The sequence below is a fragment of the Dermacentor silvarum genome, chromosome 1 (genome assembly GCF_013339745.2).
Source record: "Dermacentor silvarum isolate Dsil-2018 chromosome 1, BIME_Dsil_1.4, whole genome shotgun sequence".
NCBI classification, from domain to species: Eukaryota; Metazoa; Arthropoda; class Arachnida; order Ixodida; family Ixodidae; genus Dermacentor; species Dermacentor silvarum.
The window spans coordinates 222288960-222305656 of NC_051154.1; the positions used below are offsets into that span (position 1 = coordinate 222288960).

General features: G+C 44.9%; 1 protein-coding gene across 1 annotated transcript in view; it reads left to right on the top strand.

Moving 5' to 3' along the window:
• The window catches only part of LOC119437344 (collagen alpha-2(XI) chain), a 31097-nt gene extending 14912 nt beyond the window's left edge, over positions 1-16185 (top strand). The window contains exons 6-20 of the mRNA XM_049660256.1: positions 421-492; positions 3408-3470; positions 3929-4003; positions 4705-4776; positions 4868-4924; positions 9684-9737; positions 10867-10920; positions 11379-11432; positions 12443-12496; positions 12610-12663; positions 13419-13463; positions 14242-14295; positions 14389-14433; positions 16006-16059; positions 16138-16185. Coding sequence (XP_049516213.1) covers positions 421-492; positions 3408-3470; positions 3929-4003; positions 4705-4776; positions 4868-4924; positions 9684-9737; positions 10867-10920; positions 11379-11432; positions 12443-12496; positions 12610-12663; positions 13419-13463; positions 14242-14295; positions 14389-14433; positions 16006-16059; positions 16138-16185 — 855 coding nt within the window. The remainder of the gene's footprint in view (positions 1-420; positions 493-3407; positions 3471-3928; positions 4004-4704; positions 4777-4867; positions 4925-9683; positions 9738-10866; positions 10921-11378; positions 11433-12442; positions 12497-12609; positions 12664-13418; positions 13464-14241; positions 14296-14388; positions 14434-16005; positions 16060-16137) is intronic.
• The last annotated feature ends 512 nt before the right edge of the window (positions 16186-16697 follow it).

Below are 16697 nucleotides of genomic sequence, written 5' to 3' on the forward strand. Positions count from 1 at the left end.
GAAGGTCAGTTCACGCTTGCGACTTGCTTGAAACAATCAGCTCAGCGTTATTCAGCCGAGTGTCAGGGTTCTGACACTGAACATTATGCTGATACCCGGCGTTGTAGTTCACTGCCCGTGCTCCTATTCGCCGATATTTCAAACTTTCATATTCCTGAGCACCACGAATAAAGCCTTAGCAGGAAAAAAAAAAGAAAAAATCGTGCCCTGAAAAATCCCATTTCAGCGTGTGTTTTAGCCAAATTTTCGTCATCTGTGATGTATATTAAGGACCGATGGAGTAATCTGCAAAAATAGACAAGACTGAAGCAGAAGATAAAACGTCCTTGAAAGGCTTGTTTGATATTTATTTTGACTGACTGGTTCGGCTTTGTAGAGGTATTTTTTTCTTAATTTTTTTTTGCTTGAATCACTTTGCAGACTCCGTATTATCCGGAGGGAGGGGCTACACCGATCCCACCCAACTATCCAGCGATCAGCTATCCCATTGAGGTACGGCTTTTAACTTATGTCAACGTACACCCGTGAGCAAAAGTATACGGACCACAGGGTCACCGAAAAATGGGAATTTCTTCGTAATTAAGAAGCATAAAGTGGCATTGATGATTACACTGAAAAGCTCGCAGTGTCAAGTTTAGACTGCAGTCCTCAATTTCAAGTTGCGTTCATAGACAGAGGAAGAAAATTGGCTTTTTCGCGCAACCCCTGGTCCGTATACTTTTGCTCACGGTGTACGTGCATTTCTCCTGTACCGTTTAAAAATTCATCATTGCTCTATTGGTCGATATGTAAAATAACCGGAATGATAATCCTTCAGAAAGTATGTCGTATAATACACAAAACGTACGTCTCATATGGTCAAACTATTTCAGTGAGACACTAGTGTTGGAGCTGAGGTTAATTCGTGAAAAACACCCCTTACAAACAACAGGGCAAACCTTTGGATTGTTTGCGCTATCGACACCCACAGCGCAAGGTTGGAAGAAACCTTGCGCAGGGCAATGCAAAGGAAACCAATGACAATGGAAGTTTTAAAAAATTCACCATACGGTGTATGGCGCTTCACTTAACTAGAACCAGGGGCGCGATCTTGTACGCGTTCCAAAATGGAACGGAGGCGTTCCGTTCCATTGAGCCGCACACGATTGGTCAATTTCAACCGCGACGTTCAAATTGACCAATCGTGTGCGGCTCGATGGAACGGAACGCCTCCGTTCCATTTTGGAACGCGTACAAGATCGCGCCCCAAGTTTAAGAAAAAAGTCGCACATCGCATAGGAGCATGCGACCACCGGCATGTTTTTCACCGTCGTCTTGTGGCTACTCGGAACATTCTTTTCTGGTGCCCTTAGATTACAGCTAGTTAGGTCAGTTCAATTAGTTGAAATCTTAATTATAGAAAATCTTGAATAATAATCTTCAGATATAATTTGAATATATTTGAATGTGTAGAACGTGTTCGGAAACAAGCAATGTGGTTGTTTCATGACGTCGCTTTTTACGCCCTTTCTTTTCCCGGGCTATGAAGAAAGTCTGCGAAGTATGAGAAAGGGACGTCGACACTCGTTTGCGCTCCTGGGGCGCTATAACATAAAATGATTCCAAACTGTTTTGATTTCAATTTCTGCAATCAGCCTCCACAATTGGTCAAAACATTTTCGGGCCACTCCCAACTTCGCCTGTCTGTCACGCGACGTCACGAAAACCGCAATAGCTCCCCACCTGATTTAACGTGTACACACTGATTATGCATGATTAAACCAAACAAAAGAAAAATAATTATTCCTGTTTCAACGCCTTTTCGCCATTAGCCCTCTGCTATTGGTCCAATGTTTTCGGGCTGCGCCCACTTGATCTGTCTGTCACGCGACCTCACAAAACCGCGAAAACTCACCGCGTCAAAGTGACGTGTACGCGAAAAAAGTGCATTAATATTCTGAACAAAACTGAACATTTTTCTGAATAGCCCGAGACTGCCCCGTTCCGAAAAGAATAGAAGGTGGCTGCCCGCCGATGGCTCAGGCCCTCGCTACTCGCACCTGTCGGTGAGCTCGTATTTATTTGCACGTGATAAACCTTTCTTGCGTGGCAGTAAAACGTTATCGAGCCCTTTCAGCATGCATACGACATCGCTCTGCCAACTATTCCTTGCTGAGGATCCGTTTTAGCGGCATTCTTATCCTTCCGTTGCACGCCGCCGCGATTTTCGACCAGCCACCGCAAGCTAAGTAAGGCGCAGCGGACCAATCGGAGAAGCCGGCACCTCCCTCTTCGTGCGGCTATTTTCACTGTGCTGGCTCGGCCCCATCGAAACCCTCTCCACTAGAGCGTACTCCTCGCCTCTTGTCAGCCATTTAGATATGAAAAACCGCTGAGTGTAGACAATGTTATTGGTTTTGAAAGCGAACAAAGGGGACCTCCTATAAACGAGGAGAGTGTTTGATTGGGCTGTTCAGACAACGCTGCGGGTCACCGCCCGATGTCAGTGATTACGTAAATTTGACGTCAGGAGTTTGTAATCAAAACAATTTGGAATCATTTTACGTTATAGCGCCCCTGGAATGTTGCGTTGCCACTAATTTTTTTTTTTTACAAAAAAAGGAAATAATAAAAAAAAAAGCGCCTGCAGGCCGCAAAGAAGCGGCAGCTGGCTCTGGCATCCAAAGTACGAGACAAACAGCCATGTAACCAACTTTATTTCAGAGAAGCGACGGTCGCATTGTATGAGCGATAGACCTCCGATGAAAGCCATTGAAACATTTCTGTCCGCTTGTGTTCCTCCCATCATGCGGATGTCGTTCACAGAAAATACACTTGAGTGCCGCAGTCCAAGCGTAAAAACGAAAAGTGACGTCCCCCTTTCTTTTTTTTGTTGTTGTATATTTCGCATGTTTTCTTCAACATCCGGAACAAAGTACCACGTAAAAGATAAAACCTATAGGAAGAAACTCCAAAGTTGCATATAACAGTTCCAAAACAGAATTTGTCCACGTACGTTTACGTGTGCCCGTCCCTGTCAATCTACAGGTTTTTCTACGTACATCCCCTTTGGCTTACACTAGTGTAGTGGGTTGAAAACTGAATTTTCCCTTCTTGTTGGACAGCTTGCATTTATTCCTTATGTGCTTTTTCTATCTCTGTTTGCTGTTTGCTGATTTTGCTGTTTGATGTTTGCTGAGTAGCAACGCTTGCTGACGTTGCTCATTTATGGACGCAACGGCAACCACAGGGGACCAGAAGGGTAATAATGATGTGGCTTAACGGCTCAAAAAACACCAGAATAGTCTGGAACACCAGATATTTTTTTCTTTAACGTCAGCGATTTCGGCAGAGTGATCATGCTGAAAGAATTGACGGCAACAATTGTGTGTCCTAAAATTCCCATGCTTTTATGCCTCCGTCCTCAGGGACCGCCGGGCCCTCAGGGTTTTCCGGGTCCTGCTGGCTTTCCTGGACTTAAAGGCGACAAGGTGAGGGAAGCGAAGGGATGTGCCGGGTCTGTGGCCTCCCACATCGATGTGTGGGAAGCCAACACATTGGTGTTGGTGTCACCTATCAAAGGGGAAAAGTTTTTTTTTTTCACAATTGATTTCAGTGGATGGGGGGCTATGCCTATCATATGCTCAGCCTATCAAGGCTGAGCGTATTTCTTTTCGTAGAGCTTTGCTGTAGAATGATATATTACGCGATGTGACGCAAAACACCGAGTTTATTTTACTAGATGACACGTACAGAACTACTGGGGGAATTCGATTTGGATTACTGATACTGTCCACCCTATCACCGTTATAAAGAGTGCGTGTTCACACTAACTGCATGATTGCTTGTTGAACGATGCTCTTGCTTTGCGAGAGTTGGGAATTATGCATGCCAACATGACCTCGACATGCAAGTGCCTGTTTGTGACAGATTTTGCGCGCTTTTTCAGGGAGACCCGGGAAGGGACGGACTCGCCGGAACGGCGGGGCAGCCTGGAGCCCCTGGACACATCTTCATGATACCAGTACGTAGATGAGAGCTCATGCCGACAAAGTTACGATTCGACTGTTAATATCGCTGGTGTTTCCGGCATTATCAGCACAGCAGCGAAAAAAAAAGTGACGTCAACGCGGTAAGCTAAAGTGCTCGAGAGCCACAGGTTTATTATGTGATCTGTAATCTGAAAGCCACAGGTGAAATTTGCGGCGGCACAATGGACTTTGACAGAGCCTACTTGACTCTACTGAATTTTTTACGGGTAAACAAAAATTACATTGCAATTTAAAGTAACCAATCAGTCAACCGGACAAGTTTCGAGAACTTTCACTCCCACAAAATAAGATAAATACTAGAATATACCTTGAAGTACGTGACACCAGACTGACGTATACTTTCGCTAATGATTCTGCGCGAAATTAAGCAAATGAAAGTTAGGGCGTCACTTTTCTGCAGTAATTAACCAATGCTTCTTCCCGAATGAATGGAAATGTACTTCTGAAAAAAAGAAAAAGAAAACGCGTGCCGCCAGTATCAACTGATACAGTGTTGCTCTTATAGTGTCCCTTTAAACATCTCTGTCTAGAGGGTATCTTCCGACCATGGTAATTAAATACTATGCAGAGTTCTCACTGTATTGGTATGCCATTGGGCAGTGAAAAAAATATAGAGCGATGAGAAAAAAAAAAGTTGGCGCCACTATGAGTTCTCGTCTGCGTCTATTTTCAGTACCAGACAGCGGGAGACACCAAAGGTCCTGACAACACTGAATCGCTGCGACAGATGCTCAGCCAGCACATGGTCGGTTCGATGTGTTCGTTTGACTGAGTCGATGTTTTGCTGCGGCTTCTAGCACAATTAACATTGCCAATTTATTGCTCATTCTTTTCAGCTCGCGATGCGGGGTGCCCCTGGGCCTATGGGCTTGACTGGTCTACATGGGCCTGTGGTGCGTACACCGCCGAGACAGCACTTTTTACTTCTTCTCTTTCTTGCCCCTTCTCCATTCTTCACGTTTATATGTATATACATACATACATACATACATACATACATACATACATACATACATACATACATACATACATACATACATGAGTGGCACTGGCTAACATCGTCAGGGCTAGATCTAGTTCACATAAAAAATCAAGTTAGTGGACGGAAGAATGGCCGTATAGCTGTAGCATAAATCGTAGTGCATCGCACGAGTAATGCGAAGGTTGTGCGTTCCGTCCCCACCGGCGATAAGTTATTTCGTCCACATTCATTACCGCTTTTCCTTCATTATTCTGAACATTTTAATTGTAAGCGCAGCTAATTATATACCTATGCTTTCCTTGGCTTCATTGCCTGCTGGTGATGATTTCATATGGTCTTGACTAAAAAAGATTGAGCCCCTCTGTTTCTCTTCTTCACACAACACAACACAACACACACGCACACGCACGCGCACACGCACGCGCACACGCGCACGCACGCACACACGCACACACGCACACACGCACACACGCACACGCACACGCACACGCACACGCACACGCACACGCACACGCACACGCACACGCACACGCACACGCACACGCACACGCACACGCACACGCACACGCACACGCGCACACGCACACGCACACGCACACGCACACGCACACGCACACGCACACGCACACGCACACGCACACGCACACGCACACGCACACGCACACGCACACGCACACGCACACGCACACGCACACGCACACACACACACACACACACGTTGGTTTCGACGGGAATTCAGGGCGCAGGCTCCTTTCCCAAGCGTATCACCCCTGAAGGAAGCCGAACGCCAGGCCGGGGTAGGCTTGTACCCTTTTCAACCAGTGGGTGCCCGGCGGCGGTGAGAATCGAACCCACAGCGCTGTCTCTGTGGGTAACGATGTTCGTTTGCAGAGTTTGAAGGCTCCACCGGTTCACGCTGAATGATCGCCGTGGTGCCGTTATCGGTTGAAGAGTCGGCAGCTGGGACCTGTACTGGAGGTTCTTGATGTCTTCTCACGAAGGGTAGCTCGAAGTCAGTGGTGTCGGCGTTACCCTTGCGGATGTGGTTTTGGTGACGCACCCACTGGAAAACACCACGTGGAGTCATGACACTTAAACGGTATGACACAGGTCCCGTACGCGCGAGAACTGTTGCACAGAGCCACTTTGGTCCAGGTCGAAGGTTGCGCACCCGAACGTCATCACCAACACCGAAGATTTCCTCACACCCGCCGTGGTTGCTCAGTGGCTATGGTGTTGGGCTGCTGAGCACGAGGTCGCGGGATCGAATCCCGGCCACAGCGGCCGCATTTCGATGGGGGCGAAATGCGAAAACACCCGTGTACTTAGATTTAGGTGCACGTTAAAGAACCCCAGGTGGTCGAAATTTCCGGAGTCCCCCACTACGGCGTGCCTCATAATCAGAACTGGTTTTGGCACGTAAAACCCCATAATTTAATTTTTAATTTAAGATTTCCTCACGACACGGGTGACGCCTTGTCTGACGAAATTGGCGCTGTGACACTTTGTTCTCGACCGATGGTCGCACCAGGTCTAGCCTTGTCCATAGGCGCCGTCCCAGGAGCAAGGTGGAAGGAGCTTCCCCTGTCGTAGCATGAGGCGTATTACGATACGCCAAAAGGAAGTCTGCTATTTCCGCAGTCGCTATCCTCGGATTGGTCTTTCGAAGCGCTGCCTTCAAAGTTTGGACAAAACGTTCCGCCAAGCCGTTGCTGCTTGGATGATACGGTGCGGTACGTACGTGTCTTATACCCCTTTGCTTGAGGTAGACTTTGAATTCTGCAGAGGTGAACTGGCTTCCGTTGTCCCACCCTCGTCGCCAAGACTATGTCGTGTTCCGGGGCTTCCATGAACGAAGAGGCAGACTGTACTTGAACATGCTTTATTGCATGGTGGCAACTTAAAAGTGGCAGAATTACAGCCCAGGAATACAAGGACAAAATGCACACCCAGCCTTGAAGCCAGCGATTATATACACATAGTGGGCGAGGGTGATTTGATCGCGATATGGGCCGCGTGACAGCAAGGAAACGCTATCACGCTATGACGCAAGTACACGTGTACAGATATGCGACACACACACACGCACACACAGTACCTTAGGTGAACAACTTTTTTATTTTTAAATGACATAAACATGCGAACATAAATCCCACGGAGTAATCAAGCCTAAGGGGTGAACGGGAGGATGATTAGCCAATTTCCAACGTGCGGCTCGTTTACGAGCACTCAATGGTGCGTCTTCGCGGTTTGTGGCCATTCAAGGAATGAACGCGAGCGTTCGTCCTGCGCATATCTTTATTCCGTCTCTTATTTCGTACAGTTAATGGCATGTAGACAAGATGCAGATATTTCTAAAATACAAGCAGAACACAAGTAGAACGAGAATGACAGCACAACTTCGTTCTACTTGGGTTTGTGTTTGCACACCTGCCTTTCACTAACAGAAATCACCCTACCTACTTGCGGAACTTTCAGTCGTTCTTAAGCGACAACTGAGGTACAAAGTTAGCTTCTGCTGGACACCCATGTCTCTCTTACCTCTTCATGCGCAATGTTACGTTTGATGTGATCATCGCGGATATATCTCTGGGTGCTGGATGATGCGAGCGGCCTATACAAAAATACCTAAGGTACGTTATATTGTGCGTACTTGTACTAAATGTGTGCCTTTATCGCTGTTCACGTTAAATTATTTTGCGTTGTATAGAAGAAAGTTCCGAGTTTCATGTGTTTGAAGCCGCGCATTTATTTATACGTATTTATTTACTGCGTAAGAACACCATCACTACGTACACTGGGACTTTGGATTCCATCGCGCGGTCCTTTCCGTTCAGTTTAGTGGGGACATGCACTTGATATTAGCTCTCATACTTGAAGAGAAATTCTGTGATTCTGAGCTGAGGAATAACTAAGCCATAAAATGAAATGAGAGAGAAGAGTAGTGGGCGAGTAGAATGTACGCTAAGCAATTAACTTGCACTCCAATATCCCTGCGTCGTTGCCACAGTATCCCAGCGATGCTCGCATTTGTGTGCAGTGCGCCACAGACGCGCGCCAACGCCAAAGCACACACGCAAACAATAAAAACGTCAATATCTAGCACCGTTTAGGATGGTAAGTGCCGCCCAATGAAGTGAGTTAATTCAGACTGTACGAAGTACAACCGTAAGAACGAATGTTGACGCTGGCGAAGAGTTGGCGCTGGAATGCGAATGCCAGTGTAGTTTGTGGTGGTATAAACGTCTTCCCTCAAAAGTGCGCCTCAGGGCCTGCTTTCGGTAAAATTACATGATTGTAAACATGTCACAATGTGCGCCTGTATTTATTTATTTAAGAAAATGCTGCCAGTCTGAATGCCAGACTTTAGGCAGGAGTGAGCAATACATTGAAAATATCACGACACAGAAAATACAGAAGGAACAAAGTGAAATGCAGAGCCGATCCTACTGCAGAAAAAAAAGGTATAAATCCTATAGAATGAAAGCCCACGCAAATCAAAACAGTTATGTAATATTAGAACATAACTAACACCACATTAGCACCACAGCAGAAGCAATTACCACTTATATAGCGCAGTGAAAAAGGCTGGAGCAGATACGTACGCCGCTCAAAAACCTAACGTCTAACAAGTAAACAAGTTCGGCAGTTATGCTCGCAAACAAAACGACGACAGATGTCACACACAATAGAAATAATGCCATAAGCAATGGTAAAAGTACAGACGAACAAGTTTAAATAAAACACGTCAACCAAGTTAAATTGCAATAAAGACTGCATGGGGGATCCGAACAAAGTACAGTGTAAAAATAAATCAAATAAAATTGTCAGTAAGACAGTGCAGACAACGCGCGAACGAACGATTTAGATCGGCGCTATCGAGAACCTCGGGTGGCAAATTATTCCAGTCGTTAATCGAACGAGGAAAAAAAGAGTACCTGTATATATTGGTATGGCATAGGTGTTCAGTAACTTTTTTATGGTGAGATGAGCGCGTTTCGCGGCGCAAGATTGGTTGGACGTATTTACTTTTCTCTATTGCTAGCTTGTCATTATATATAAGATAAAATAGCTTCATTCTTTCACGATACCGTCTCAATTCCAAAGTTTCTAATCTTGCGCTTTCCAAGAGAGCTGTTGGAGGTGTGTCATATTGGTAGGCATTAAATATAAATCTTACAGTTTTCCTCTGTACTGATTCTAGTTTATCTATGTTAACTTGTGTGTGCGGGTCCCAGACAGCCGACGCATACTCTAGTACTGGTATCACGTATGTTTTATAGGCAAGTAGTTTAATCTCGTGGGTGGCCTGAGCTAGTGCCCGTCTTAAGTATCCCAGTTTTCTCAAAGCCTTTTTTTCAATGTATGATACATGTTCATTCCATCTTAAGTAAGATGCAATGACAAGGCCAAGTTACGTATATGTTGAAACAAACGACAAGCAATGGTTTCCCAGACTGTATTGAAATTTTAAAGGGTCTTTCTTGCGGGTTATAGTCATCGCCACAGTTTTTTCCGGGTTAATGTTCATTTGCCATGTAGAGCACCAATTATGAATTTTAGATAAAGAGTTGTTTAGAAGAACTTGGTCATTGTAGGCGTTAACTTCCACATAAAGTACGCAGTCGTCTGCAAAAAGTCGTATCTTAGCATGCGTTCACTTGTTTCAGGGTCCCATGGGACCACCGGGCGAGAAAGGAGAGCGTGGCGAGCAAGGAGCTATGGTAAGTAATTAATTCGGCGATGTGAAAATTTAATGTCCACGCCGTGCATGCAACTATGATTTCATAGCTAATTCGCTGAACCCTGTTGCACGCTGACCCTTTTGTTGCACATAGTGTTACATATAGATGGGGGCTTCTCGAGAGTTTAAAAAATGCGCGTTTCGCCCGCGAACAATCGCGCCAACTGCAACAGGGCTGAGGTCCGAGTTCAGCATCGGCCCGCTAATCTATTCGTTGAACTTCACGAATTGTTTGCTATGTGAAATGGATCGCGTGAACGGGAAAGTTTTCAATAGAAGGAGGCATGAGTAATCGTATTTTTAGGAACGAACGCGTTTGTGGGTGTAGCTTTTCGGAAGAATCTGGGCCCGAATTTACAAAAACTTCTTACGCTGGAATTTTTCGCAAGAAAAAAAGTTTTAGCCAATCCGGATGGCAGACGTAGCATTAGCGAAGGCAACCAGCCAATAGAAACGCGAACTTACGAAAGGAAAGCTTTCTGAATCAGGTCCCTGGTCCCGAAAGCCTAGCTCAAGAGTGGGAGAGTGCGTGCTATAGAATGCAAAAGCGTACCATAAGGTTCATTTGCACCGTGTATCCAACAACTCTGACACTTAAGAGCAAAAACACGAGCCAAAAGAAAGGGAGGAGCTTTAAAAAATATACGCGACATCCGGGATAGGGAAATATAGCAATGATTTCTACGTGGTGATAAATAACTTCTCTTCTATTACGGAGATAAAGCAATCAGTCAATTGAAAGTGGAAGCAATGCTCATGAGCGCAGCCGTCGGGACACATATTCGCTGTGTAATTACCTATCAGCGTGCTCGAATTAAAAAAGTCTTCGCTTTTGACGTCGCAGACTTGGCAAAATAAGTTATTATAAATGTTGTGAGCCACCCACGGGTTCTTCACGCGTTCTTTTATGTCTTATTTGGAAGCCACGACGAAAATGTGTACGAACAAGGGAATCATAGGAGAAGGCAGACTGGGACAGCAATATATGCACCATCTCGCTCTGTGAGCTTGGCGGCAGCTTAGTTGCACGTGTGTAGAAGCATGATTGAGCGAGCCGCTGAGATGTTTCAATGCAGTGTGCGTCGCACACTTGGTGCGGCCGGTCGCAGGGACTACGAGGATTGCGGGGCCAGCAAGGAACATCTGGAAAGCCGGGAAGACGGGTAAGCGCTGTCGTTAGGAAGACCTATTTTCTATAGCGACTGACTGAACTTTTCTACGGCGTTTCTTCAAATGCAGCGTGATAAAGGTGGATGATGATGATGATGATGATGATGATGATGATGATGATGATGATGATGATGATGTATAGTGTTTAATGGCGCGAGATAAAAGTGGAACTTCGCGGTAACAGGTGAGCGTAAGATTATGCCAACGATGAATAGGAGGTTCCAATAATCGCGAGAGCATAACCATAGATGGAACATTGGCTGCGAGGCTGATGATAATTTAACAATGAGTATTGAGTGATCTCTTCTGCAGTACATAAATAAAGGCGCTATGCATATGTAAAATAACAATGAAAAAGTCGCGTCTTTCGTGAAGCGCTAACGAGAACTTCCAAGCTTTCGAGGGATCACTCTTCTTGGCGACCTGATTTGTGACTGCCATTCGGCCGCAGGGACGAAGCGGCAAGGACGGTGAACGTGGAAAGCCAGGGCCTCCAGGGTCAAAGGTCAGTGTCCAAAAGAAGCATTCCATTCCGCCATGTTGAGAATTTACAAAAAACCAGACATTTAGAATAGGATTGTTACTCAGCTTTCTCTCGTGTACATTAAGGCGAGTTGTATTGAAACAATACGAATCATTTTATTCGGAAATTTAGATCCAGTGCGAACAACAAAAGCTTACTATGCCGGCAGTGAATACATCACAGCGACACAGGGAACAGATAATGCAATCTATGTGAACAGAAAAAGCTAGAACAGGTGAATAACCATCGTAATATAAACGTGGCTATTCAGTGGTGCCACCTGATTGTTTCAAAGCATAGGCGTTTGAAATGCCACGCCTGCGTTTTCCTGCTTTCTGTCTTCAAAGAAGCGTTGCGATTGCGTTTTCAAGAGAAAACGATGAAAAAGAAAAACGCATGAAATACGTGACGCACAAAAAGCACTTATGCTTTTTCATGTCATCGTTTGAAATTTGTTTTGCTCACTTTTTGCAACTTCTTCGATACGTCTCTTAGTAATGGCCACTTTGTGGCATTGTCTTTCCAAGAAGAGAGTGCCACAATACATCTTCAAAGAAGCGTTACGTTTTAATGAGCCTGAAATAACTCTACCCTATAGTTAAGCGCGCATCGCTTTCTCTTGGCTTCGTCGTTGTCGCGTGTCAACAGTCATGTGACTGTGAGCCGACGCAACACTTCGTTTAGTAGTGAAGTGCCGACGAACGTGGCTGAATGTTCAGAAACTGGCCATAAAGGTGTGAAAGGCTCATACGTTTCACGTCGGCGATACATCCTTCTCTGCAAAGTGAATGGAAATTATGAAGAACCGCGGGAAAGCGAAGCGTACACAAAATCAAGGACAACAAAATGTTAGTTCGCGCAAGCTATAACTTGGGGCAAATTGTCGGCTCGGCATGGAACTTTGGAACTAAGCTATATATAACATATTTTGGAGACCGACGTAGGTGTGTTCTCAAGTTTATTTTTTTGTTCTTTTTTATTTTGTGGCACAGGGCGATATCGGCCTTCCGGGTCTTCCAGGCCTACCGGGAGAGAAAGGTGAAAGGGTCAGCATTGCATCAAATCTATTCAACGAGATGTTTCGCGTTCTTATAGGGTGTCTCGAGATGACGAAATATACACAGTTCCTCACCAAAATACGCCTACCTTAACCTTGCAGGGTTTCGTCGGAGCTCCGGGTGACCAGGGGCTGGTCGGACACGAAGGACCTCCGGTGCGTATAGCCTTCGATTTATTGAGTAGCACCCGTTAAAGACAATCTAGTTTATCGAAGCGGCTAATTAATGCGCTGCTCGTAAGAGAGAAGCAACTGAAGAACGTTGAACAGTGTTGTGCACATAGTCCACGTATTTGTGGGAAGCGGGGCCCATATTCACAGAGCTGTTGATACCCCAAAATAGTTGTAAGAACAGGCGCCCACCTAACCATGACAACCTAAGTATAATCTAACGTAATAGGCCAATACCAAGGCCTTCTTACGAAGGAAGAGCTTTGTGAATTTCGGCCTAGTTTTTCTAACACTGCAATATTATGCCGAACATCAGGCGGAATCAGCAAGAAAATTAGGAATACTAATAATTAGTAATGGCTTCTTGTGGACTACGTCACTACATTGACCTTTCCATCGTCTCCAGGATTCGCGCATCAGGAAGATGCGTTCCGTACGACGGACGTAAGTGTCTTAAGAGGCAGCTTACACGCTGTGTTCATATTGGACCCCGCAACGGTATTCCTGCGCGAGACACCTTGTATTAGCCATACCACTGAATGATCGTTGGTCGAAAATGATGCTGTGCCATGACTCCACAGGAATGAAATTAACTGTTTTACCTCTCTAGCCCCTGTCAACGATACAAACTGCCTAGCTAACTATGAGGGTATAACGCGCCCACTGCTGGTGAAGGAACTCCAAATGTATGCTTGAAACAGTGGTTAACACTTGCCTTTCTCATCGGCTGCAAAACACAGGGTGACGATGGAGCTACAGGGCTGCCCGGACTTCCAGGAGAGATGGTAAAAATTCAGATTTTTATTCGTCATTTTATTTGCGTTTTACGGTTTCACTGAGTGCGCGAAATTTCATTAATTTACAAGCAGTGCATGTCGTTCTCTGTTCTGTCAAAAACTTGGGCGCAAAAGAGCCATTACTCCAAGAGTCAACAGTTAGCTTCGTGCACGTACCCTTTCAGCCAAAAAGGGTGGATTAAACGAAAATCGGAAAGTGGGGTTACAAACTGAAAAGCAGGAAAAAGAGCAGCGTAGTTATGGGTTATTATTCATATTTCAGAGAACTTGCATCAGTAAGAATCGCGGCCGCAGTCACTGAGAATTTCCTTCGCATTTTTTTCTGCATTGAACGTGAACGTGCGAGAGTCTGATTTTCGAATCTCATTTGTTATAAAAAAAAAGAAAAAAAAAAGAAAGCTCTGAAGAAACTTAACTCCCCCCACTCACTTCTCCACTTTATCTCGTCCCTGCCCGCTTCTCTAGTCTGTTGAATGCCTTGCAGCGCAACTGAAGGCTCTTATGGTATAGAGTTTCGTAGCTTTCATCATGTCTTTACTGTCCACGTGCGCGTATGTTTAGACTGAATGCAGGGGTTGAATACTGCCTTCACACAATAGCAATTCTGACATGTTGCAGTTTCTGGCAGCACATCTATAAAAATATACAGCTTGCCACTGCGCGACCACCACAACTTGGCAGTGCTTTTTTTTTAGGTAGTTGCTATTGTGTATTTGTGAAACATCGTGTGTTCATATAGTATAATTGCTTATGTATTGCTTTTCAGGGTCCACGAGGATTTCCAGGCCCCCGGGGATTCGTAGGACTTCAAGGACCGCCTGTGATTACTGACACACCTTTGTTATTCTCTTAGTGGTATCGAATAACAACACAAAATGTCAAAGCTGAAAGTTCAATCTTTGTTATGTTACAGGGCATACCGGGATCCGAAGGGCCTGTGGGACCGAAGGGTAGCACGGTACGTTGAATGCCAATTTTTTTTCAATTCTACTCGTCCGCCTACTTGAATTCCACGTGGAGGAATGAAAAAGAAAGTTGGTGCCTTTAGAAACATGCCAGCTAAAATAAAGAGGGCATAACGGGAGGCTTTCACGGGCGCTATGAAGAAATATTAATAGTCAAGTTAGGTTTTTAGAATGCATTTCTGAAATAGCAAGTATGTTACTTACTGAGAGAAGAGGTTTGGTGTATGGCAGAAAAAAAATGTTGCAGACAGGTACGACGCTATCTTTTAATCTCCGAAGTATTCCCTCATGACGTAAATGACTGCGACAATGACTGTCCAATGAAACGCGCGGCCTTAAGATGCAATGAAATTCAAGCTCACAATTTCTTTGATGTTTTCATAATGATTAAAGACACACACCTGCAAAAGATCGTGAAATCTGAGGCGTAACACGATGATATTAACGACGCCGCGGAGTTAACGCGACAGACAATGAGAAAAGGAAGTTCCTCCAGTTAGTGTTCGCTCCATTGACAGGCTTCCTTTTTACACAGAACAAGCAGAGGGGGGGTTAGAACTATGAATGCGCCAATCTAGGCTCAGTTACGAAACTCGCTTAAGCGAAATTGCCGGAGATAAACGGAACAATGGTACCAAGTTTGGTTGGCCGCCCATAGGCATAATGTTAGCAAACTTGGGTTAAACGGGACCCATCTTTTTCTGATCTTTGGTTAAACAGAATTTCACCCGAAACTACCATCATCCACCACATCGGCGTATGGAACAGGAAAAGTCAGACAAATATATGAAATGGTGATGCTATATATAATGAAGAAAATCCAATCCATCAAGCAGTTGGGGTAAAGTTAATTCGAACTAGCGATGTTGAAGTTGCAATGGTGTCTCCATCATGAGGACATCACTAATGATCCTTGATGAGGAAGAGAGCACTATACAGAGTAGGTAGTATCTTGCAGTCAGGTTGCTACTATTGCTTCGTTCACACTACCAGGAATAAGAGACATCAGATGATGCCTTTGCTAACTGCTGTGAGATGACAGTTGCAAATAGCATCGATGATATTCGTGGCGAACACATAAATATTACTGTTCCAGTGTGCGTTACTGCTTCGAATCAGACGGCAATAGATGCAGCTGAAAGTCTGTATCCCTATTTTTAATGCGGGGATTGCGCAGGAATATTGGGGATTCTTTCGTCCATGAACACAACTTTGCGCAAAAGAAGATATACTATTAGAAGCCGAGCGCATGTAAAGTTTTTTTTTTATCACAGTTATATCGAAGCACTCGGACGCTCTTCGAAACGACCGATTCTTGATGATTTTGTGTGTCAGTCGCTTAAGTGAAACTTCGGATAAAAGGGACACATTTTTCTCTCCCCTAGAGTTCTGTTTAACTGGAGTGTACTGCACTTGCTTGGCTTGTGTTGCCATTACCGACATTTTGAGATGGAACATGAACAAACAGTGCCTTGGATACGAACTACTCACTTTATTGCCGTTATTTACGACCGCAATAACTCCCGCGAGCAAGCAAGCATTGGCTGATCAAAGATCACTTTCAGGGTCCTCCAGGTGGACCTGGCCAGCCAGGCCAGCAAGGGATGCAGGGCGCTGTGGTAAGCACTCGGCATCTCGCGCCGTTGGTCTTGCCTGCTCGTTCGACAGGGGCTTTGGCATATGCGCAAATGTTCCAGGCATCTGTTGTAGTCTTCGATGTTGTGGTGAACTGGAGGCACAGCTGATGTTATTGCGCAGCCTATGTCCTTTTTCTTACCAATCTTGCAAAGTAACGTGTGCGTGGAAGTTTTAAGCCTCCTTTGTCTAAATTCAACACGTCATTTGCAATTTTGTGTGCCTGAAATTTGAGATGTAGTCTTCCATGCCGACGCAGAAATCCATGCACAGACTGCATTCTTAACTTCATGTTCCCAGTTTGCTCATGGAATTCCTAACTGTTCCGTGTGAATTCGACATGCTTTTCGTAACAATAATACAGAGTACATATGAAAATATTTTACTGCAAGTGAGATATGTTTCACTAGGGAACACAGAGTCATGTACCATAAAGCTTAGAGGTTTACAATCAGTAAGGTTTGTCAAAATAATAGCGAAGTACAATACAAGCTGAAGGCTTAGCCGTAAGAAAAGTTTACTTGGCCCAAACATGACAGTATGTAATAAGTATAGACCTGGGGAAAGGGGGACGAAGTTTCGGTTCAACTTTAATACAATATAATTTCAGTAGTATGCACTA